The 22,388-nt window shown below is 44.9% G+C and overlaps 5 protein-coding genes across 6 annotated transcripts; 1 reads left to right on the top strand and 4 right to left on the bottom strand.

The window, feature by feature from the left end:
• The first annotated feature begins 877 nt into the window (after positions 1 to 877).
• On the top strand, positions 878 to 2,879 carry LOC108027984 (uncharacterized). Its single transcript, XM_017099609.3, has 2 exons — positions 878 to 1,409; positions 1,556 to 2,879. Exons 1-2 carry the CDS (start codon positions 947 to 949, stop codon positions 2,230 to 2,232), a joined length of 1,140 nt encoding a protein of 379 aa, XP_016955098.1. The 5' UTR covers positions 878 to 946; the 3' UTR covers positions 2,233 to 2,879.
• Positions 2,880 to 9,201: 6,322 nt separating this feature from the next.
• LOC108028136 (uncharacterized) lies at positions 9,202 to 11,249 on the bottom strand. The gene is made up of 2 exons (XM_017099792.2): positions 10,997 to 11,249; positions 9,202 to 10,409 (listed from the first exon to the last, which is right to left on the bottom strand). The coding sequence occupies exons 1-2, from the start codon at positions 11,142 to 11,144 to the stop codon at positions 9,253 to 9,255; spliced, it is 1,305 nt and encodes a 434-aa protein (XP_016955281.1). The 5' UTR covers positions 11,145 to 11,249; the 3' UTR covers positions 9,202 to 9,252.
• A 518-nt stretch (positions 11,250 to 11,767) lies between these two features.
• Positions 11,768 to 12,268, bottom strand: LOC108027982 (putative uncharacterized protein DDB_G0285135). The gene has a single exon (XM_017099608.3). It carries the CDS (start codon positions 12,266 to 12,268, stop codon positions 11,768 to 11,770), a length of 501 nt encoding a protein of 166 aa, XP_016955097.2.
• Positions 12,269 to 12,403: 135 nt separating this feature from the next.
• Positions 12,404 to 13,714, bottom strand: LOC108028199 (uncharacterized). Of its 2 annotated transcripts, none has more exons than XM_017099860.2 (3): positions 13,639 to 13,714; positions 13,449 to 13,577; positions 12,404 to 12,783 (listed from the first exon to the last, which is right to left on the bottom strand). In XM_017099860.2, the coding sequence occupies exons 1-3, from the start codon at positions 13,700 to 13,702 to the stop codon at positions 12,404 to 12,406; spliced, it is 573 nt and encodes a 190-aa protein (XP_016955349.1). In that variant the 5' UTR covers positions 13,703 to 13,714. The 2 variants fall into 2 exon arrangements, with proteins under 2 accessions (XP_016955349.1, XP_016955348.1); XM_017099859.3 differs by lacking the exon at positions 12,404 to 12,783 and adding an exon at positions 12,843 to 13,369.
• A 981-nt stretch (positions 13,715 to 14,695) lies between these two features.
• LOC108028781 (uncharacterized) lies at positions 14,696 to 18,580 on the bottom strand. Its single transcript, XM_017100760.2, has one exon. The coding sequence runs from the start codon at positions 18,578 to 18,580 to the stop codon at positions 14,762 to 14,764; it is 3,819 nt and encodes a 1,272-aa protein (XP_016956249.1). The 3' UTR covers positions 14,696 to 14,761.
• Positions 18,581 to 22,388: the final 3,808 nt, after the last annotated feature.

Raw genomic sequence — 22,388 nt, 5'->3', positions numbered from 1 at the left:
GACAACCTTTCACATTCAACTGCTAGCTGACCAAAATGTTGTTCTCGTGGATTCCATGGATCACGAGTTGGAGATCTTTCTACCCAAGGTGCACCAAAAAATATCGTGTTGGAGAACATAATAAGTAGTGTCGGCCAATACCCAAAGGACCCGTGGAAGAGGAGTACAGCCCTTAGCAATTTTCTATGAAGCTTATTTCAAACGGCAGGGAGGGGCTAGTAGAATGCAATGCTCTCTGATCCGAAATATTTCTACCGAAATTTTGGTGCCCCTAAATAGCCATGAAACGACCACGAATTTTTGAAGTCTTCTCGCTTACGATCCAGGCCGCAAATCTTAGCAATCCAACCTCTTAAAGCCGACTCTCTAAGACTTCATCCCAAGCACTTTATGGTCCTAGTGGAAAGCTCTGTTAAATCAAGGAAACAAATGCAAAGGAAACGCCTTACGCGGAAGCATCCTTATCAGACAGGAGTTCTTAAAGTAAAGCCTTAAATCTACATTGGAAAACCTACAACCAGCCAACCTGTTCTTTTCGTTACGAAAGATTTAGTTTCCTGTGACGAATTTACCCAAAAATAGAGACTGAAAAACAATGGCCCTGAAGAGATCGTTGATTTTCTTTTTAAAGAAGACTCGGAACCGATTGGCTTCTAACTCATAAAGCTTTTTTGAGATAACCGATCTACCCGCTGGATGGCGCCAGTGAACACAAAGCTCACAAGTTTCAAATCAGCTGATGATTTTCATCAACAACGCACGTATTACCATAGGTCAATCCCAAACCCACCCGGCGAACTGGCTCTCCAGCCAATTACTGACGAGTACGTATCTGACCGGTGGGAAAAAACACAACATTACTCATAACAAAAGCTCAGATGGGTCTTGCAGTTGCGTTCTCTTAAAAGGGGGATTTGGGTTCAGTTTCGATTCGACCGCTTTAGAAATGAGTGCAACAAGTATTGAAGAACTCCACGATGACTGCCTATACTATGTATTCCAGTTTTTACCCACTGAAGACCGCATTAATTTTGCCCAAGTGTGCAAGAGATTTCGTCAGTTTTTCATCAACCAGTGCGGTGGTAAATACCGCGAGTTTACCCTCGACAAAGACAGTACGAGAATGGAGCTAATTCAATTTTGCACCTGTCGCGAGGTGGTGACGTCCTTGACCATCGATCTGGATCACTTCAACACGGCCAGATGCTTCAGGAACTATGGATGTGTAGCTCCTGAAAACTGCTTTGCAATTCTTTGCCAGACTTTGGCCGGCATGATTGGCCTAGAGCACTTGGTAGTTAATCAGCTGTTCTTCCTCATTACCCCCGTTGTGAAGCCCTTCGATCAAATTCTTGCAGCCGTAGGACATTTACCGAAACTGACAAGATTGGAGATACATGCCAGGGATGGTAAGAAAAACTCAAGTAGAGAATATTTTTAGATGGATTTTTGAAAAAATAAAATCAACATATTAAATTTAATATTACCACTTGGAATTCGAACTTTTCCAGCTAAATGTTTCTTTGTTTTTTGTTTTTTTTGTTTTATTTTACAGACTGCAGTTTGGATCAGCTGAGTCAGCTGCGCCACCTGGAAAATCTGCAGCTCCTCGTACCGAAAATTCCCCTCGCAACTCTCGTTAAATCCTGCAAATCCAATGGCAATCTCAGCAGCCTCCACCTCGGCTATGCCTGTGTTCAAAAGAATTTGAGAGATATAGTGCCCTACTGCAAAAATATAGAGGTTTTCAAATTTGGTATGTCGGCGAATTCTTCGGAATACTTGCCACTGGCCATGCTACCTAAGCTCAGGGAACTCTCGTACTGTGGAGTTCGACGAAGTGGCTCCTTTGAGCCTCTGCTCTCGGCTCTGGCCGCCAAATCGCAGTTGACACACCTGTCCATCGACGGTGGAAGTCTTACTCTACAAGAGGCCTCCCAGCTGGTCCGCATCCAGAGTTTAAGGCAGTGCAAATGCTTCTGCTCGTCGACAGAGTGTGTGGAAATGCTGTCCCTCCTGGCGAATCTGGAAGAACTATGCCTCTCGATGTCCTGCCCACTGGACATTTCCAATGCCCTACTGGCAATCATTGCAAACTGTACAAATCTAAAACTTCTTCGCATTGCAAGGGGTAACGTGAGCACCAACGTTTTGGAAGATGCCATAAGACTTAAAAACACCAAGGCGAAGAAAAACACTCAGAATGCAATAGTCTTAGAGGTAGATAAATAGATTTAAACACACTTTTAAGTAGTAGATTACTACATGTATGTGTAATCTGAGACGGACACTTCACTCAGTTGCGATGGCAGAATTTTATTTAATGGATAAGGGCGGCAGAATAGGAAAAGTAAATTAATTTTCCAAGTTTGACACTTTCAAGGAGTAGCTAAACTTTTAACAGATAATACGTATTGCTGGCTCTGAGCCTAATTTTCGTGAGATCTAGATTTTGCTGCCTCAAAGAACTTTAAAAGTATGTCGCAAATTTCGCATACTCAAGTGCCAAAGCAAGAACATGATATGAGTATCTCAAAAATAGTTGTGCAAGTTGTTCGCCCTGTTGGGAGAATGATGAAAAATGCACTTCGTAATTCTCGTAGCTCGTCAGAGTGGCACATGCAACGTCGCCCATCCGTCGCCCGGCACTTATAAATGTCACATTAGAGTCTCATTCTCGGGGAGAAGGGGACTCCAGCTCGTTATACTTCCGCCCCCGGCGGCAGTGGGCGTGGTTCTGCCTGAATTTGTACTCACAGTTGCTGTAATATAAATTTATATTCTTGTCACATACACATTATTCGTGAGATTCCGTGTTCGGTAAATGGCAACGCTGGCCCTTGACAGCTGGAAGATAAAGTGGTTTATTTTGTAGTCCTTTTTTATCCAGCAAGTTTATTATATTCTTTATAAGTAATACGAAATTGCAGCGCTCTTGGAAATCCAGTACATTTTTTTGTTTGAATCTTAGCTCCTCACAGTTTAAATTATTATACATCAAGAAGCTTATTGAAAATGGTTACTTGAACTCTTACTGAACCAGTACAGTTCTTACTAAATACTACTTTTCAATAAAAAGAAATCGGTGTCTGTTCTTCAGCCAACGTTATGCACATGAAATTTCCATGTTGAACTCGCCTGAATAATTCAACCTGTTGCTTTCGCCCTTTTCAGTAAAAATATCCATATCCCTGCCATCAGTTAAACCCTTTTTGTTTGTTGTCTCCTGACAGAGCATTTAACGAGAGCGGGCCATAAATCTTTGCTGGCCAGCAGTCGCCACCTACAGACTGTGCCAAATAGATTGAAATACATTTTCGCTTTTATGTTTCTGGGTTTTCAGGATTTTTTATTTCGCTTGGACTTCATTGAGAATTAAAGTCTGCTCCAGAGGGGATTTGGCGGCATCAGGAGTCGTTGACTGGGCGGCAATTTGTCAGCCGGGCGATAATCTGGCGGAGTGGGAGTATAGGTCGAAGGCCCAGACATTGTAGGGACTACGTATACGTACGCTCCCCTTAAAGCGCCCTAGTGACCACCATTGTAGGGTGTTTGCCAGCCCCAACAACCGGGGCATTCACTTCCTACATCCGTTCCTCGGGATTGCCTCGGCAAACGTATCCATTCGAATGTCCTTTGTGATCGCTTCAATTCAATTGATTTCCAGTAACGAAAGCGATAAAATTGGAGCGCCAAGGCGCCGCTCCCACATCCTACACAGATTTATATATATTGTTTGCCTATGTGTGGCTTGGCCTATATATAACTTTCCCATTCGCATTGTTGCGCCGAGATTTATCATTGATTGCACTTGTACGGACGCCTCGAGGCCATCAAATTTACACTTGAAGTGTCTCGGGCAAACGCTTTTCCTATTTTGTCACTTCGGAAACCCCAAGTCACCGCCACCGGTCAAACTATGGCAAGTTCACTGAACTGTGAAGTGTAATTCATTCGGGCCTGCCTTTAAAATTCCTTATTGTGCCCACCGAATTACCAGATGAATGGCCTTTTATTGGCGCACATTTTTGGGTTAATCCGATTGCCAGCAACAAGCAAATCAATTACGGACATTTCATTAATTTTCCGGTATTAACTGGGTTATGCAAACATGTTTAATACGACAATTTTCATTTCGTCTATGGAAATAAGACTTCGAAGCTCATTAGAGCTAATCGGTATACCATGGTTAGGGGCAAAAATATAGAATTTACTAACCGAATTATCAATTATCTATATAAAAGACAAACGATTTATATTGAAAATTTAACAGTATACCTATTCAATATTATTTTATATTTAATTTATTTTGCGTGTACTGCCATAACAATAAAATATTTAAATTTATAGTTTGAAATATTCTTTTGAAAGATGCATGTGTAAATATGCATAAACAGTCGGTGAAGAGGTAGCGCAAGGACTACTTTAACTTCTTAGCTATCGCTGAATTCAGGGCACACCCATGGCAGAAAGTGACGAGATTGCGCCATTTCTGTGATTCAAATGCAAATTACCTAGGGCTGCCTCGCCTTAAAGTTCTCCACTTGCAGGAGGACCACAATGAAACTGAATGATAACAATTTGGTTAGCATGGCAAAGTCGTTTGCAACCCACCATCGGTTGTACCTCGCCGTTGCTCCTTTCGCCGTCTTGCAGCACGCTCGCTTTTGGTAATCTTTTTACCGCATTTTTGTGGCCCACATGGCTGCAGGCTGCAACCACCGCACACCGACATGCCAATTGTGGCCAAGACGGCGGGACTTTTGGGCGGGCCAGAAACAGAAAGATGATAAAAAGCGCAGCACCGAATGCTCCTCAAACACGGCGGGAAAACTGAGTGTTAACCCATTTGGCTGGCAGTTGTTGTTCTGCGGCTTGCTACATATTTTAGCAGTCAGGGCTTTATGCGGCTTTTACGGGACCCTCGCAGTCGCCCTTGATTGCCAGCAATCATTTCACTCGAACGTGGTCCTTTAAGTCCTTCCAAGGGGTTAAATAAGACTTATAGATATTTAAAAAAGTATTTTAAGCAATAGTATGTTTAAAGGGCTTTGAAATTAAAATTAAATATGTAATTTAGCTGCTTAATAGTATGCCCGAAATATACGTCAACTGTGGTTCAGGATAAATAATTTGTACATCTGAGCTTGAAGTATATTGTTGCATACTTTTGGGGTTTAAATAAATTAGCTGTAGTGAGTTGTGTGGCAACCTGTAATATTTTTTTAAGTCGTATATTATATTATAAAGGAAATACTTGATATTGAAAATACAAAGGTACTATTCGGCCTTTTTATTTGACAGAGCAGACGTGTGGAGATGCTGATTGTTGAAAAATAGTTTAATCGTTGTCAGATTCATTACTTTAACCCGCTTAAAAAGAGGTTTTCTCAGGTTAAAAGAGCTGGGCTTAGACTTTTTGCCTTTTCCTAATTACCATCGCACTTTAAGCGAATTCACAAACTTTACGCCACCGAGGACAATGGCAAACCCTTTGATCTCACCTGGCGACGACAGCCAGTAAGGTACGACATTATCGTTGCTTTTTATGGCTAGGGTTATGAAATGTTTTCAGATGGAGGGATACACACATAAATATTCGCACATATTCAAATTGAGGCTGGGAGCCTGGCCGGGGCACCCTTCCTGTGTGTGTAGCCTGGCATCTAATGGTTTTATGCCTTTATGCCAGAAACCAATTTATTTGCCCATCCCCTTCCTGTTCCTGCCCCACTTCCTGATCCCCTGGCGTCTTTTGGTCGAGTGGGCCAGCCTTTAAAGTCAAGCCATAAACAAGAGAATAATAGAATTTTCGGTGAAGGCAGCTCAAAAACGTGGACCATCGTGAGTCCAGTGACGGTAAAGGTGCTATTTTGTTATTATCAAAGCACTGGGAATTATGGCAAAAACATAATTAGCTTGATTAGGTAAAAAGGAAATATAAAATTGATCAATTGGCTGATAAGAATACATTTTTTAAAGTCGTAAAACCAGAGACAGCCGACAGGACAGTTCAGCAAATTGGGTTTAATTAGAGTATGCTAGGGCTACTGCCACAGTTTCCTGGGGCCGTGAATGGAGTTCTCTTTCTGTAATGGGAATGGAAATCAGATCTCTAGCGTACCTGTCGTTAGTGGCTGACCAGCTAACAAGACTCGGATCCGGCTTTTGGACAGGACAGGGGAAAGTCCCATTAATCAAACACCTCAATCAGGGACTACCTGCCGCACTCTGGCAGTACTCAAAATTCAATTTCGCAGCCACGACGATGATGTAGATGCGGATGCGGCCGGGGTTTTGTGGCCGGAGGGGACGTTGATGACCTCATTAGCATCAGGTTGCGATGGCTTGGTCCGACCCTGACTTGGCCATTTTCCACTCACTTGCAGTTGCAGTCGCCGAGTGGCAGAATCCACTGCAAGCCGCACACTTTAGCCTACTTAACGACTTTGTTAGCCATAAATTCCACTGGCCAACAATGAGGATATTGGATGTCGTCAACGTCGTTTTGCCTTGTCTTGCAGGGCGCATTCCCCACTGTAATTTCCAGTAAAATGAAACGGAATTTCCTCCCTTCCACCCTGCATTCCTGCATTCTCCAATTTTCATATTTTCCTCTTATTTCATTTGAATTGTGTGCACGTATTTTATTCACTTCTGCTCGTTGTTTCGCTTTTTATGCCGGGCCAAGGGAGACCTGGTCAAAGTGAGCAAAATTGTTGCTCAAATTGAGGGTATAAAAATCCAATTCGAGCTCGGACTGCCGGAAAATGTTGTTTGGGGGAGGGCAAATAAAGTTTTTTATAATAACTTAATACAATATATCAGCTTAAATCATTGCCAATTATTTATTTTTGCATTAAACTAACATAAACATTGCGTCCCCCCATCAGTTATCGATTAGAGAAACAAAGCCCCCAAAAAAGGGCGGTCAAAGGAACCTCAATTTCCAATATAAATCAAAACGTTTACAGCTTCCTGTAGGTCCTGTAGGTCCTGTGTCCCCAATCCCATCAGCCCCTACGCACATGTAAATAAACCGAGGAGCAGGGGAGCATTCCCATTGTTTGTTTATTTTTTATGCTCCTGCATGCGTGGCGAAGGATTTGCAGCAAGTTCGGGTCAGGCCGTAGCTCAATATGTATGTGGGGTTCGTAGTTTATCGCCAGGACGGAAGGAAGCAAGACCCGCAGCGGGAAATAAATTCAGACGGTAGCAGGAAATTATTTATATTATATTTTTTATGTGTTCTGCTGCCTTGTTTTTGTTTTTATCATTTTATTTGATACGTTTCTGGTGTTTTTATTTTTTGTTTGCTTGCCAAATATTTAATATGCATTTTAATCAAAATAAAAAAGATGCCGACTGGAGCTGGCCTCCGACCAGGAGGTGGCAATATTAAAATACACACAGAGGCCGAGCGACAGCCCAAATATAAATTATAATTTCCGCTGGAGGCCACAGGACACAACATATCCTTCTGGCCGCCACCGCCGGCAGTGACATAAAAAAGAATCCCGACAACATCTGCGTGAAGTGCGTTCAATTACTCGACTTTTTTCCGTTGGCCGCTCGCATCTTTGCTGCTCCTTTTGGCCGCCAGCTCACAATCTCCATGGAGCAGATAAACTTTCATCAAGTCAGTGAAAGAAACGAGACAAACAACAGCAAAACAATTTGTTGTGTTCTCCTCCTTTTTTGCCAATTTTAAGGGAAATGTTATTGCCACTAAAGGAAAGTCGTCTGGACTTTGGACTTCGTGCTGCACTCCATTCCGCATCCTGAAGCGGTTTACAATTGCTACAAATGTTTGGCAGCTAGCAAAGAAAACATTTCATTTCCAGGAAATGTGAGCTGTGTCTGAAGTTTTCATTGTTTTTCTTGAGTGGGAATTAATTTGCATAGAAATCAGTTTTAATGGGTTATTTAGAGCGTTTGGAGTGTTTTGAACAATGTTTTTTTACTAAAAATCCTCCGGAGTATTCAGTTTAAATGTATTTAATTACTTTTTGAATTTAATTTAAGTTGCTAAAACAGGGATTTTCCTTTGAAAGAATCAAAACCCAATAAAAACAGAAATGCCTAAATATGATCCCCCTTTTAATAAGCCCCTTCTTCTCCTCCTGAAACCCAAGCCAGGCACTTCCCAACTTGTGTGCCCCATTTGATGATTACTGGCCAACAGTCTGTAAGGGATACTTGAGCAAATATTGCTTACCGCACAAGCTAGCACAAAAACATAATTTCGGCTTGCCCCTTTCCAAGTGCCGGCTCTGACCTAAGCGAGCGGAAAACGGAAAATCGGAAAAACGGAAAAGCGTAAGGGAGCCGTGGAGCTGGGGAACAAAGTGGAAAGTGCGCTTCAAATCAGCAAATGGAAATGTATCGAATGCGCAGAATGGAGGGGGAAATATTCATGATAATGCCAAGGAGACGGCTCCACGGCGGGAAATGCCATGAAAAACCCGGCGGAAAATTTAAGAAAATTCCTCACGACAGCCTTTTTGTGTCGTTCGCCCGGCGCTCCGCTGTGCGTTGTGTGTGTGCGTGGCCCAGAAGAAAAAGGATTAAATCAATGTTGTGGAACAAATTGCGTTTTGTGAGCGGCATGAAGGTAATGCAGCCGAGCCGTATTTGATATCCTCGTTTCTTCCACCGATTTTGCGCCGCCGCCAACAAGGCAAACGCATAACGAGGGTACTGGTATGGCATTTCCGATCCGGGGCCCTGGGTGGGCGTGGCCCGCCCCCGACATGACCACACACGATGTCCCATTTGATTTTGATGGCGTGAAGCTCACACGAGCGTTAATAATGCGGGCTCACACGGAACTGGCTCCGGCGAACGGAAGAAGAATGGGCCAGGACAACTCTCTCGTGGAAATTAACTTGTTAGGCTTATGAAATCCGAAGTGGGATTTTTTGGGGCTTTCTTTAAATCGCAGAAGTTGAAAATCTCTTGGGTACTTGTTCCTCAATATTGTATCAAAGCATAATAATTTTTTAGTAGTTACTCCAAAGAAAATAACATTGTTGTTAAAAATACACCCTTTTAATAATCTATAACTCGGGAAATAGCTCTTTACTAACATATTGATGTAGGGACATTTGAAATATTACTTTCAATTTAAAGAGTTCCTAAGCGGTGAAAACCCCATTTTCAATTTGATCATTGGAGCTGTGACACACAATCCCCTCAGTCTTTATTGAACTCACTTAAAAGTTAGCGAAGCCCGGACCGCAACGCCCCTATCTAGGCGAGCAGTTCGTCCACCTGGAGGAGGGGGCGTGGCAGCTGCTCGACCACACGGGCCAAGTCCGCTACCGAGCAGGCATACAGATAGCCCTTCTTCAGGTTACCCTTGGCGTTGCTTTTGTGCAGCCAGCCCAGCCAGCCCACCTGCTCCTCGACGGGATCGCAAATGATGTAGGACTCGTGGATCTGGGCCAGGGTGGCGTGTGGATTATTGACACCCAGCAAAGCGATTCCGCGGGTCGGGTTGCCGTTGTCGATGAGGACGCGATAGAAGAGCTGGGGAACGGCCAGCAGCCCATTGTTGTTGGCATCAGTGGTCAGGTGCAGGCTTTTGCTGCCAGCCACCTTCATTTCGCCATAGGTGCCCGTGTACACGCTGGCCGAGATGCCCGCGCTGGCCACATACCGCCGGCTGGAGTCCTCCAGGACGGCCCACTGACCCCCATTGAAGCTCTGCCACTGCGGCGCAACGTTCACGTAGTTAAAGCTGCTCCTCTGCTGGCTGGCATAGATCAGATCCGCCTTGGCCGCCAGGTGTCCGCGGGCCAGGAACAGCCCACTCTTGACGTCTATGAGGCCGGCTGCCATCACTTTGGCCTGCCTCTTGGCCGAGTAAATCCTGGCCATGTCAAAGCCCGTGAAATGGCCCGCGGGGCTGAACTTCAGGCGTTTCACGTTTTTCTGGAAGTGCACATTGGCCGGTGTCAGCTGATGGCTGGCGTAGTGGGTGCGCAGGTGATTTGGGTCGTGGCACAGCTCCATGGTGGCCACAAATCTGCCATCTCCGGTGTCGTAGCCCACGCGATACAGGAACGAGGTGACATCGCCGCAACGCCTGTCCAGGCGCTCCACGGCGTAGGGAATGGAGTGGCTGCAGACAAAGTCGCGGAATTTCATTTTCGCCCCCGTCCACTCGAAGGTGGTGTCCTCCACACACTTCACCTGAATCGAGCGGAGTTCCGCATCCAATGGCTCGCCATTTACGGGCGCAAAGGGATGGCTGCAGTGCAGCTCTATGCTGGCGCCGCGGGGAATCTCCAGGTGTCCGTCAGCATTGGGCAGCCAATAGAGCTCCGAGCCGGGGCGCAGGTAGAGGGGCTGCACCTGGTCCGGCCGGGGGAGATCCCTCTGCAGGTCCACTCTGCAGGGGGCACCTGAAATTGGAAGTTCATGTTTAGGTGTCGCTGGCTTTCCTTGGCACACTCTTGGCGGCAAAAGGAGTCTAGCTTAGACACCAATTCTTACTCTAACTCTTAACTATATTTGTAACTGTAACTGTAACTTTGACACTAACTCTAACACTAACACTATTTCTAAGTCTATTTTTAACAGTAACTCTCAACTCTAGCACTGACTCTAACACTGACACTAACTTTGACACTAACTTTGACACTAACTCTAACCGCAGTCTAACTTCACTTCTGGATCTTTCACTAACACTATCTCTAAGTCAACTCTGACTCTAACTCTAACACTATCTTTAAGTTTATTAATCTAAATCTAGATTTAAAGTGTGAACTTAGAACCACTATTAGTTTAACATGCGGACGATATACCGCTGTTAAAAGGAGTTAAAACTACATGACTGAGTTAGGAGTTTTGGTTAGAAAACAGACGTTTTTTATTTTTAGATACTATTGAGGGTATTTTCCATCAGTTGTTTTTATATGGATACATATTTCACTCTTCCAATTTAGTAAAAGCGGAACAAGCTCTCTGTGGATAAAAATAGTCCACTTACCTCGCTCAAATGTCGCTCCATCAATTTGCAGGCCATCGAGATCTTTAATGACTTGACCCACATCTGGAATGGAGGCGGTCGCTTCACGTGCCCGAATCTCTCTCAGAATCACGCTCCCCAAAATCAGGCAGAACAGGTGTAGCTTCATGTTTATCGGGGCCCGACCGCTGAGGTGACTATCTTACCGCCGACTGAATAATTTGTTTGGTAAACAGGTGTCTTTATATTCTCAGGTTGAATACCAACTCTTGAACACCACTTCGCTCAATTTCTCTTGGCAGCGTCAAGCTGTCTGCCTTCTCTTTACGTTTAGTGAACTTTTTGTTGGCTTTTGTGTTTGGACTCTCATCGAGACCGATAATGATAATAGTATTGACATTTTGTTGTATTGTTTTATATTATTTATGTAAAAATGCTTCCGATTTCTTGGCATTGGAATGGGTATGCGAATTCGGGTCTAGGTCACTTAAAGTTCTTTACTTTTACATATTAATCAACAACGCCCCAGCAAGAGGCATTCACGAAGTGATTTATTTGAACCCTTTACATTGCTTAAATATAATTTGAAATATTTTATTCGCACCCCACCTCACATTAATAACAATTATTTGTGACATTTTGCTCACTCAATCAAATCAATGATTCATAAGCAAGTGAAATAAAAATACACACTCGTCAGAACTTTACGTTACATTAAGCTAATGTTTTACATTTAAGCAACCTAATTTAATTTTAGTAAACCTTTTATTTTAATTTGCAGTAACAAACAGTCTAACCATAAGAGTTGTAATCGTTGTTGTTGCTATTATATCCAGTATTATTATTGTAATTATTATAGTTATTATTGTTGTTATAATTGCTATAGTCATAACTGGGTCGAGCAGTGGTGTACGTGTTGTAGGGATTATAGTTGTTATAAGTGGGATAAGCACCATTTGCTCCGTAATATTGATTGGGATTACCTCCCGACCCAGTTGCTGCGCCAATGCCCATCGGTAGGATTATAAGGGGCTCCACAATAATGCTAGTCCCTCCCAAACCCCCACCTGCCATTGGAAAACCCGGACCAGCCTGGGGCATCATCGGCATCATGGGCATGGGACCTTGAATACCCATCTGCTGTCCCATGTACTGCTGTCCCATATAGGGTGGATAATAGGGAACAGGACCCGAAATCGGCATAGGCATGGGTCCGGGCATTGGAGACATGGGGATCTGTCGCACCGGTCGATTGTGTAGTTGAGGGCTTGTGGTTTCAGTATCAATCATCATTTCTCTCTCAAATGCTGGCAAGTCAATGCACCAATAGAAGTATAAATTAATTTTCGGGAATATCTTAAGTTAGGTGCTTAATAACGATGCACATAATGTAACACATAGTGAGAAAAAACGTAGAAATTGGAGATCTCAAGAAGATCCGCCCAAAAAAGGCAAGCTAAACTTGTAATTATTGGTGGAAAAGTTGGGAAGGTATGGACTGTAGAATGATGTGGGTGTATCATCAGGATAATTGTAATTATAGTTTATATATGGTGGATAGGACATCCCTACTGAGAAGTAGAACTGAGGGTTGGATTGGCCTTCCATAGCATATGGGCTGCCGCCTTGATATTGAAACGGGTATTGGGGATTAGTCTGAGATTGAGGTGGGATCATATACTGTGGGAAAGCTTGACGTGGCTGCTGCATTGGATACGGACGTGGAGGTGGGTACCCACTTGGCATTGGAGCTGGCAGTCCCACGGGCTGATATGACATTTGTGGCGTTCGCCGAAAGCGGTGAGGAGCTGGTAAATACACAGAAAACAGGGAAGGGAATTTAATGTTATGCAATGATTTTACATTGTTAGCCAGCTAATGTGAGGTAGATTAAATAGTTGTTGGTGGATGAGGGGTTGGCCGATCTAGCGAGGGGATATCCATACTGAGCGTACGGACTAGACCGCACTCTGGGATAGCAATTGTAGTAGCAAGGTGGCGTGGGCGGAACTAATTTTGGACCATTGGGCGACCGCGCCTGCGGATAAGAAGGTAATCCCGGGCCAGAACCGGGAACGTGGCCTGGGTAATTGCAGGAATACGGATACAGGGGGTTGACGGCACAGGGAGCGCTTTGTCCCCGATTCGGCCAGGGATTTTGACGTGGTGGCTGCTGCGGGCCATCCTGAACAATAACCAAAACGTTTGCCTGCCGTTGGCCCGCATGCGATGCCAATTTATCGGGATTGCTGAAGTCGGTCAGCAGCTCAAAGTCATTATCCCCATAAGTCCGATTGCGATTCGTGGTGGTGATGGTGTTGGGTATGATGATGCTGTTGCGGGTGTTGGCGATGGTCAGTGTGGTGTCGATGGAGAAATCGCTGGCCAGCTGATCTGAAACGGATCAGTTGAAAGAGCCAGATTTCGGTGTATGTGAATGGTGGAGTCCAGTGAAAAATATTCGGAAACCAACCTGCTTTGCACTCCGGATAGGTTCCACATTGCTCCCCTTCTTGTTGGTCTGGATTCTCGCAGGGCACCCTGGATACGATGCATTTTTTACCCGATATACATTCTATATCTTCACAGGTAAGACCAAATTCTGAATCAGTGGTGAAGAATGTTTTTAGGACTTGCTCTTCAATACCGAACCACTGACTTACTCCTGTATCCCTGTGCAATGACCGCCGTGGCTACCATCAAATATATTCCAAATATGTTCGTCATTCTGTAGCAGTCTGGTAAAAATTGGAGAATCAACTGAACTCTTTACTAAAAACTTTCCAATTTATATCATTCTAAAATTTACGCTTGAAGAGCTATCATAATTGTTTGTTGCTAAATTAAACCACGGAAATATAAACATTAATATTCTAGCTCTTTCTAATTTAGTTAAATTAAGTTCCATTAGCGTTTAAAATGAATGTTGTGGTTTAAAAATATTTAAAATGAAGTTGATTAATTAGATATTACACCATAAGGGAATTAATGTATAAGTAGGTTAGCAAAAGCTCATCGAGCGGTCTTTGAATTAATCGAAGTTCAAGGCATAAACAAACAATTTGTAATACACCGATATTTATTTACAGCTTTGATAGCTGATTTTACAGACTAACAGGCAAAGGTAGATAGTCACAAGCACCATTTTTCAAACCACAACAATTCTGAGTACCTCGCTGATTACGCGACAAATATAAATCAAGACAGGCGTGTTGAGTTCTATCTCCCTCGTTCTATGCCTTTTGTTTATCCCCTGAAAAGTCCATTATAATCATTAACCAGCGAGGCGTATACTTCATACGCTGTGGGACGATTGCGGTGCGATAAGATAAACAAAAGAAACCTCACGAGTAATACAAGGTATTTCCTTGGCGGCGATAAGTAATGTGAAAGTCACTGCCAGGGGGACTTCGATTTGGGCCAAGGGACTGCCTTTTGGGCCACCGGAACGAGAGGAGGAGGGTCCACAGGCACTGGGAAACGTGCGGCACGTGAGCAAATAGCCCAATGGCAGGGTAAATAAATAGCTGTGCGCCGGTCATAAACGATAACGCCGAGCATTTGATAACCTTATTTTTATCAGTATGTCCAACATGCAATAAAGTCCAAAGAGAACAAAAACGAAACGTGATTCCTCAGCTTTATGGCCCATAACAACTAAATTTAAACGTGCTCAGAAGCCTTCTTCTTGGGCTTTCCCAGGCAGGAAAAGAAGTTGGCGATAAGGTAGTTTTTTTATTGGTTTTAAATTAAGAAATTCGTTCTGTTAAGCCTTAAAATCCAGCCTTAAATGCCTAGCACACCAACAACCTGTAGATCATCGAGTGGCACGTCTTTTACCACAGCAGTAAAGTCTTCTACAGTGCAGGCGTAGGAGTAGCCCTTCTTCAGATCCTCCTTGGTCCAACTGACCCAGGACAATTCCCCGCCAATATCCTGGCAAATGATGTACTCCTTTTGGATTTGCTCCACACTTACATGTGGATTATTTACACCCAGTAGAACGATGCCCTTCCTACTCAGGCGATCGATAACCACGCGATAGTACAGCTTGGGCACTGGGATCAATCCATTGTTGTTCTCATCAAAGTCCAGATACAGCTCCCTCTCAACGCCATCCACGTCGGGCAGGGTGGACACGCCCCAAGTGCCCGTGTAGCAGTCCGCTGTAATATTCCCATCGGCCACGAACTTCCTCACACTATCCTCAATCCTTTCCCAGTTGCCTCCGTTGAAGGTCTGCCACTGGGGAGCCGCATTCACGAAGAAGAAGGAGGCCTGCTGGGCGGCCCCGAAGACAAAGTCGGTTTTGGCGGAGAGGTGACCGCGGGCCAGGTAAACGTTTCCGCTGGTGTTGAAGTAGGGCGAGGCATCCATGCCCAGGATCTCCGAGATCGTGATATTCTGCTGCTTCTGGGTGTACAGGGTGTTCACATCCTTGCCGCCGTAAAAGTCGCCGGTAACGAAGCTAGGCCTGGACACAGATCTCTGGTATTGGTTACTGCCCGGGTACAGAACATGATGCACATAGCGGGTGACCTCACTCAGTTCGTTGTGACACACATCGTAGGTCTGCAGGAAATCGTCGGAATTCGAGGATGAGAGCTGGAAGCCCACCTCCAGGAGATCGGTACCTCCATTACAGTAGCGACCAGTCCGACGTGCCGTGTATGTTGGCCAGGAGGTGCAGACAAAGTCCTGCAGATCATACAAACTGCCCATGGCGAGGAAGCTCTGCTGCTGCCAGCAGGTGGAGTTCACGAAGGTGTGACCAGAAAAGGGTCCAGTTAAGGACTTGATGCAGTGGAACTCCAGAGCCTCTCCATGCTTAAGCTGCACTAAGCCCTCGGGATTTGGCTCTACATATCTGGCATGACCCAACTCACTCCTGACCACAAACAGAGGAGCCGGATCCTTGAGATCTCCGTTCACTTGAAAGCTGCACAGCTCATTTTCGAGGGACTGGCTTCTCAAGCCGAGGATACCCGTGGTCTGAAGTTGGTCCGTGGGCAGATCCTTGACCACCTGGATAAAGTCTTCAACAGAGCAGGCATACGAGTAACCCTTCTGCAGATCACTCTTATCCCATTCCAACCAATCCAGCTGAGCACCCACATCCTCGCAGATCACATAGTTCTCCAGAGTCTGGGCCAAAGTGATGTGCGGATTGTTCACCACTATTAAGACAATGCCCTTTTGACTCTCCTGATCGATGACAATGCGATAGAGTATCTTGGCTACGGGCAGTTGCTTCGTCTCCGCATTTAGATATAGGGGAGTCTGGACTCCTTGGGAGTTGGGTAGAGTTGAGACGTCATAGCTGCCGGCATGTACACTCACATTTAAGGCCTCATCGGCCACAAATTGCCGTAAACTGGACTCCACTGCTAGCCAGTTTCCAACGTTGATACTCCTCCATTGGGGAACTGCATTGATGTAGAAGTGAGTGGCTCTCTGGGCGGAACTATGCACGAAATCGAGACGAGCGGCCAGTTGACCTCGGGTCAAGTAGAGATCCCTCGTGCCATCGAAGTACTGACTGGCATCCAAGCCCAGGGCAGAGCTAAATGCCTCCAGCTGATGGGACTGCCCGTAGAGAACGTTGACATCTTCACCAGTGTAGAAGTCACCTCGGAGATACCCCGGTTGCGCAACTCCCTTCTGATAGGCCACATTGGCCGGTGTCAGTTCATATCGAGCGTACCGCGAGATCTGCTCCTGCTGATCATAGCAGAGCTCAACATGGCTGAGAAAGCCGGCGGCCACATCGAATCCAATGTGCACAAGATCCGTACCACCTTCGCAGGACTCTCCAGATCGGACTGCCACATAGGTGGGCCAGCTCTGGCAGACGAATCCCCTAATATTGACCCTCTGTCCTTCAGCCTCGTACAACTGATCGCCAACACAACGTGCCGTTACTGCGGTATACCTATTAAAGGGTGTCACCAGAGCTCCAGTGCAATGCAGATCTATGGAAGATCCCTCTTCAACTGTGTAAATACCACTTTCATCAGGTAGAAGCCAGCTAAGTGCTCCTTGCGGAGTTAGCAGGGGAGCAGGGTCCTTGAGGTCCCCATTTATACTGAACTTGCAGAGATATCCAGTGGGTGAGGGAGGATTTGAGGTGCTGGGAGACACCGAGGATGATGAAGAGGGTTCCGCAGTGGTTGAGGTGGGCGCTAAGGTGGTGGAGGGACTTGGTTCTACAGTGGGTGTGTCAGTAGAAGAGCTCGGTTCTTCGGTGGTAGAAGGTGTAGATGTAGTTACAGGCACTGTGGTTGAAGGAACTTCGGTAGTACTAGAAGGCCCAACAGTTGTCACGTCGTCCAGTCCAAGAACCCCACTTGTATACAGATCTTCCAGCGGCAAGTCCTTCACCACCTCAACGAAGTCCTCCACAGTGCAGGCATAGGAATAACCCTCGTGCAGATCTTCCTTGTACCAAGTTAGCCAGCTGATCTGATGCCCAATATCCTTGCACAGAATGTAGTCCTTGAGGATTTGCTCCAACGTCAAGTAGGGGTTGTTAATGCCAATGATCACGATGCCCTCGCGAGTCAGCCGGTCGATGACCACGCGATAATATATCTTGGGCACGGGGATCAAGCCGTTGTTGTTCTCATCAAAGTCAAGGTATAGCTCCCTCTCGATCCCATCCACATCGGGCAGGGTGGAGACACCCCAGGTGCCTGTATAGCAATCGGTGGTGAGGTTCCGGTCGGCCACGAACTTTCTAACACTCGTCTCCACCCTCTCCCAGTTGCCTCCGTTGAAGGTCTGCCACTGGGGCGCCACATTGATGAACAGGAAGGTAGAGTGCTGGGCTGCCCCAAAGATCTGATCCGTTTTGGCTATCATGTGACCTCGGGACAGGATGCGATCATCACTATAGTTGAAATAGGGCGAGGCATCCAGTCCGAGTATGTTGCTGATGGTGATGTTCTGCTGCACTTGGGTGTACTTCGTATTGACATCCCTGCCCCCGTAGAAGTCGAGTTCGATAAAGCTGGGTCGCGCCACTCCGTGCTGATAGTCGTAGCTCGAGGGGTAGAGCACATGGTGGACGTAACGCGTTGCTTCCGCCTCGGCATCGTGGCAAAGTTCGTAGGACTGCAGGAAGCCGCCATCCTCCACCTCGAAGCCCACCTGGACGAGATCTGTGCCCCCATTGCAGTCCTTGCCCGTCCGCAGGGCACTAAAAATGGGCCAGCCAGTGCAGGAGAAGTTGGCGAACGGATAGATGAGGTCATCGACCAGAAAGTACTTGCTCTGCAGACACGTGGCCGTCACATGCGAGCGATTCGCGAAGGGGGCCGCAAACCCCACTCCCGGGCAGAACATGTCCAGGAGCTCTCCATTAACCAAACGCACTGTGTCCGTGGGATCTGGCACTATAATTTCGTAGGAGTTGTGTCGCGAAAAGAGCGGAGCGGGGTCGTTGAGGTCGCCGTTCACCTTAAATTCACAATCTCCGCGCACTATCACACCCTCGCCCTCTGCCAAGGGTTCCGGCAGAATTCTAGGCAATCTTCCGGATACTTTTCCTGCATTGCTGGCGACCAGCAGCGCCAGGATTAAAATAGAGCAGCGATTGCTCCACATCGCGCCGTTTCAATGCACGTAATGCCAAATTTCGGACAGGCGTAGTGCCCATTTATATGGTCAACTTATCTGTTAGATAACGTATTTTATGGCCACTGATTGTAAATAAGGCCGTAAATATCACGAAGCTAAGAATCGAACACAAACGCAATCAATGCTAAGCTGACGAATACGTCAAGCACTTCTGAAAGCCACTTCAAATTTCACCTGATCGCATCTGAAGTAATCTCTTAATTCACCCACGTAATTATGATTGCAAAAGGCATGCATTCGAGTCGTAAATACTCGAGTCGATTTTATCTAAAGCGCTTTGCAGGGGAGCCACATACGTAATTATGGTTGAAAAGTCATGCCTTTGGGACAGAAATATCCATTTCCAATCTTGGCGGAATGTTAAGTGAGGAACTTCGCCATAAAGACTTTAAGCAACCATGTTATCTCAGAAGTCGGTAAAAAATAGTAGGTTCTTAGCTCTTTAGAGCCTTATCAAACGCCACTCACGAGACTATAAACCGAAGAAAATTACTCAGACGTAATAAGCCCCATAATCTTTTACCATAAATTTAATTGCAAACAGTGTTCGATTGGAAGCGTTATGTTATTAATACCTCATAATGAATTGATTGAATTTGGAATTAGTTCACAAATCTCTTAAACGACTAAACTGCTTTGAATGAGCAAAATATGCCAAAGTATTAAATTGCTTAGTCGTATTTTAAAATGCGCAGACTGTTGGGAATCGCCTGGAACAATAAATCTTCAGGCGCATCCGATTTTTAATTGATTGATTGGTGTGTCACATACATATTTCGAATTAATTAACTTATTAAGCTAAAGCAACATTTGCTATCGAAGGCCAATATTTGTGGAAGGAGTCAGAGTTGACTGGAATAAAATGCACTCAATCAACATCAACGCCCGGCCAAGACTGGCAACATTCATATTGAGCAAATCAAATAAATGTTGTGTCAACTGATGACCACTGCCGAGTGGTCAGCCTGGACATATCCACATATACTCGTATGTGCATATAGACATGGCCACTGACTAATTTGCAGCACTGTTCGTGCGTGTGAATTTCGGCAGTTGAATGAGGCGGCCCCTCGCCGCCATTCCTATGGCCATCCGGAGGATGTCTGTTCTCTGGAAACGAAGCGAAACGAACAAAAAGCTGCATGTAAAACAAATCATTAGGTAATTGAATTTGGTTAGGAAAAATACAATTTATTCGCATTCGCAGCTGACAGCTGCTACGCACAGAAGGCCTGTCGATGAAATGCAATATATGTGTAGGCAAATGTCATGCGAATTGAATGGAAATGTTGCCATCAAATTATGTGCCTGGGAAAAATTAAACAAAGCAATAAGAAACGACTCTATGGCCACACAGTCTTGCTTTAAAGACCCTGAAGTACGTATCCGTCAACCCTTAAATCTGCCCGCAAAATAATCGATGTTATCTAGCAGATGCAAAACGACAATATCGTGTAAATGTCATAATTTCGAATATGCAAATTTCCAATCCCTTTTTTTCTGCCTCGGACATGCCAACAAGAGACTCGCATTAATCAATTACAATGCCGGGCTAGGTGCTAGTTTGGCGCATGAACGTGACAATTCGGGCATAAATCCTGATTTTCAATAATTTATGGCAACTAATGGAAAACACACGGCGTATGCGCAATGTTAGATGTGCTCACCTTGCAGCCAGCAAAATTGTAATTAAAGAAATGACCGGACGGGGTGCTTCGGAGGTGTGTCGCAGGCATCTGGCAATGTTAATTATAATTTTCCATTTACACTCCTTTCAAGCTCCCTCGCCCAGGGTGCTCGGCTCAATTAAAAGTGCATTAAGCCACGCTCAGCCAGACACAAGGTTAAGGCAGCCAGCCAAGCTGGCAGATTGCTCTCGAAAGGATTTTTATTCGCCTGATTGCAGTTACTTAATGAAAGTGCATAATTCGACAGGGTCACTGCAGTCAGGGCTGCTGATGCTTCGCCGAGAAGGGACCCTTGGAGATGAAATGATTGATTTTTGGAAACGAGAAGCTTCGATTAAACAGAAAAACTTACTGTACTGGCAGTGAGCCAGTATACTGTGAATTTAGGGAAGGAAATGATAAAATATATATGATTACACATATGTTCTGTGGTACGTGATTGGCCAAACATCATTCTTATAACAACAAAAGTTATTTCAATTATAATTCAATATAAAAATTGTTTTGAGAAGTCAATTAAAAATGGAAAATTGGATTGTAAAATTAACTTTAATCTTTATATATTCTTTTAGATCAAAAATCCCGATGAAATACACACATTCAAAGTTTTTCTAGTCTTCGAAACATGCCAAGCAGTCCCTTTTGGATATAGAAATGAGACAAACATACTTTATACTTCTTAAAAATATAACATAAAAATGTTATCTTATTCTTTTTAATAACCTTGCCTCTTATAATATTAAAACCACTCGATTGTCAAGACAAACTTCATGGGTTTCATCTTCAAAAAACCTGCTGCAATCTTCAAGCACAAGCTGTTGGTTAACTGGTGAAAATGCTTGTTTTGTGCCACTCAATGATTTTTTTTTGCACTTTTCGCAGCGGAAAAGTTTCTTGTGTGGAATTTCGCAGAGCACGCATACGCCGTGTGGCCCAAAGCCGATGCGGCATTGAATAAATGAAGACGAGTGCAGGCGACGGCAATGGAGCTGGTCAAAACGAAGCTGCCACTGGCGATGGCGGATGGCGGATGGTGGATAGTGGAGGGTGGATTCCGGATAGCACCACCCCCGCCCCTCCACACAACAAGAACAACACAAACAACCAGGCGGCTCTCAAGTGCAGAACGCCAAACAAGCAGCGCCGACTGCAAAAGACAGCGGCCAGCGAAAAAAGCGCAACCAAGGCATTTTTTAAGCGTTTTTTCCCCGCTTCTTTTTTTTTGATTTTTTGCTGGGCCATATTTAAATGGATATGCCGGGGATTTTTTGTTCATTGCGGTTTTGCTCGCCCTGAACGCAAGGAAAGTTTCGCAGCTTTCCAGCCGTCCTTTAACCGAAACATTTTAATTTAAATGTTGAAACGTGACAATGGCGCCGTGCCCGAGTCTGAGGATATGAGGTTGTCTCATGTGTCGCGCTGTCACTCAAATTTGAACGCATACCCTAGGAGAAACCAGGAAGTGCAGTCTGCGCACCCCAAGTCTCTGGGCGGTGGCATGGTGTCTGGCCTAGAAGTTATTTTATGCTAAATACGAGAAAATATGAGGTTGCCGTTATATGCAAATTAAGAAAGTTTCCGCCAGACACCTTTTATGCAGGAAGTGTATTGAATAAAATGCAACTTGCGAATGTGATGAGGTAAAGTGCGTTAAAACAATTATGTAAGAAGGCATTCGATACATCCTATTTTAAACAACCCATTTCCCACAATGGAAAGTTCTTTATGGTTGTATATTATTTAAAATATATTTATAATTATAATTTAGTAAAGATTCCGCTTTTATTGAGAGCCAGCTATCGCTGTCCTTTGGCCATTCAGTTGGCCGAATAATTTGGAGCCCAAAGGGATTTAATTCCGCTGGCTGGCTGCAGGGTATGCCAGCCAGCAGGGCCCTTTGGAGATTTTTTCGAGCCCCATGGTCAGGACCCGCTGCTGTTGTTGTCCAAGTGGATTACCAGCAATATCCAAAGGGGTCCTCGCCAGCGCTCAGTTGACAAACGCGAAGGGAAAAAAGCCGAAACGCTGTTAAATTATGCCCGCTTAAAAAGAGCTGAATGACGTGGGTATATGGAGAAATGCCTGCC

The sequence above is a fragment of the Drosophila biarmipes genome, chromosome 3L (genome assembly GCF_025231255.1).
Source record: "Drosophila biarmipes strain raj3 chromosome 3L, RU_DBia_V1.1, whole genome shotgun sequence".
Taxonomy (NCBI): Eukaryota; Metazoa; Arthropoda; class Insecta; order Diptera; family Drosophilidae; genus Drosophila; species Drosophila biarmipes.
This window is presented reverse-complemented; position numbering and strand designations above follow the sequence as displayed.

What these genes read in the sequence shown, in the direction of transcription:
- LOC108027984 (XM_017099609.3), top strand. Translation starts at nt 947, where the DNA reads ATGAGTGCAACAAGTATTGAAGAACTCCACGATGACTGCCTATACTAT. An exon ending in GGAGATACATGCCAGGGATG is followed by an intron (nt 1,410 to 1,555) that starts GTAAGAAAAACT and finishes TTTATTTTACAG; the next exon opens with ACTGCAGTTTGGATCAGCTG.
- LOC108028136 (XM_017099792.2), bottom strand. Translation starts at nt 11,144, where the DNA reads ATGAAGCTACACCTGTTCTGCCTGATTTTGGGGAGCGTGATTCTGAGA. An exon ending in TGGAGCGACATTTGAGCGAG is followed by an intron (nt 10,410 to 10,996) that starts GTAAGTGGACTA and finishes TTCCAATTTCAG; the next exon opens with GTGCCCCCTGCAGAGTGGAC.
- LOC108027982 (XM_017099608.3), bottom strand. Translation starts at nt 12,268, where the DNA reads ATGATGATTGATACTGAAACCACAAGCCCTCAACTACACAATCGACCG.
- LOC108028199 (XM_017099859.3), bottom strand. Translation starts at nt 13,702, where the DNA reads ATGACGAACATATTTGGAATATATTTGATGGTAGCCACGGCGGTCATT. An exon ending in CATTGCACAGGGATACAGGA is followed by an intron (nt 13,578 to 13,638) that starts GTAAGTCAGTGG and finishes CCACTGATTCAG; the next exon opens with AATTTGGTCTTACCTGTGAA. An exon ending in CTATCCGGAGTGCAAAGCAG is followed by an intron (nt 13,370 to 13,448) that starts GTTGGTTTCCGA and finishes GATCCGTTTCAG; the next exon opens with ATCAGCTGGCCAGCGATTTC.
- LOC108028781 (XM_017100760.2), bottom strand. Translation starts at nt 18,580, where the DNA reads ATGTGGAGCAATCGCTGCTCTATTTTAATCCTGGCGCTGCTGGTCGCC.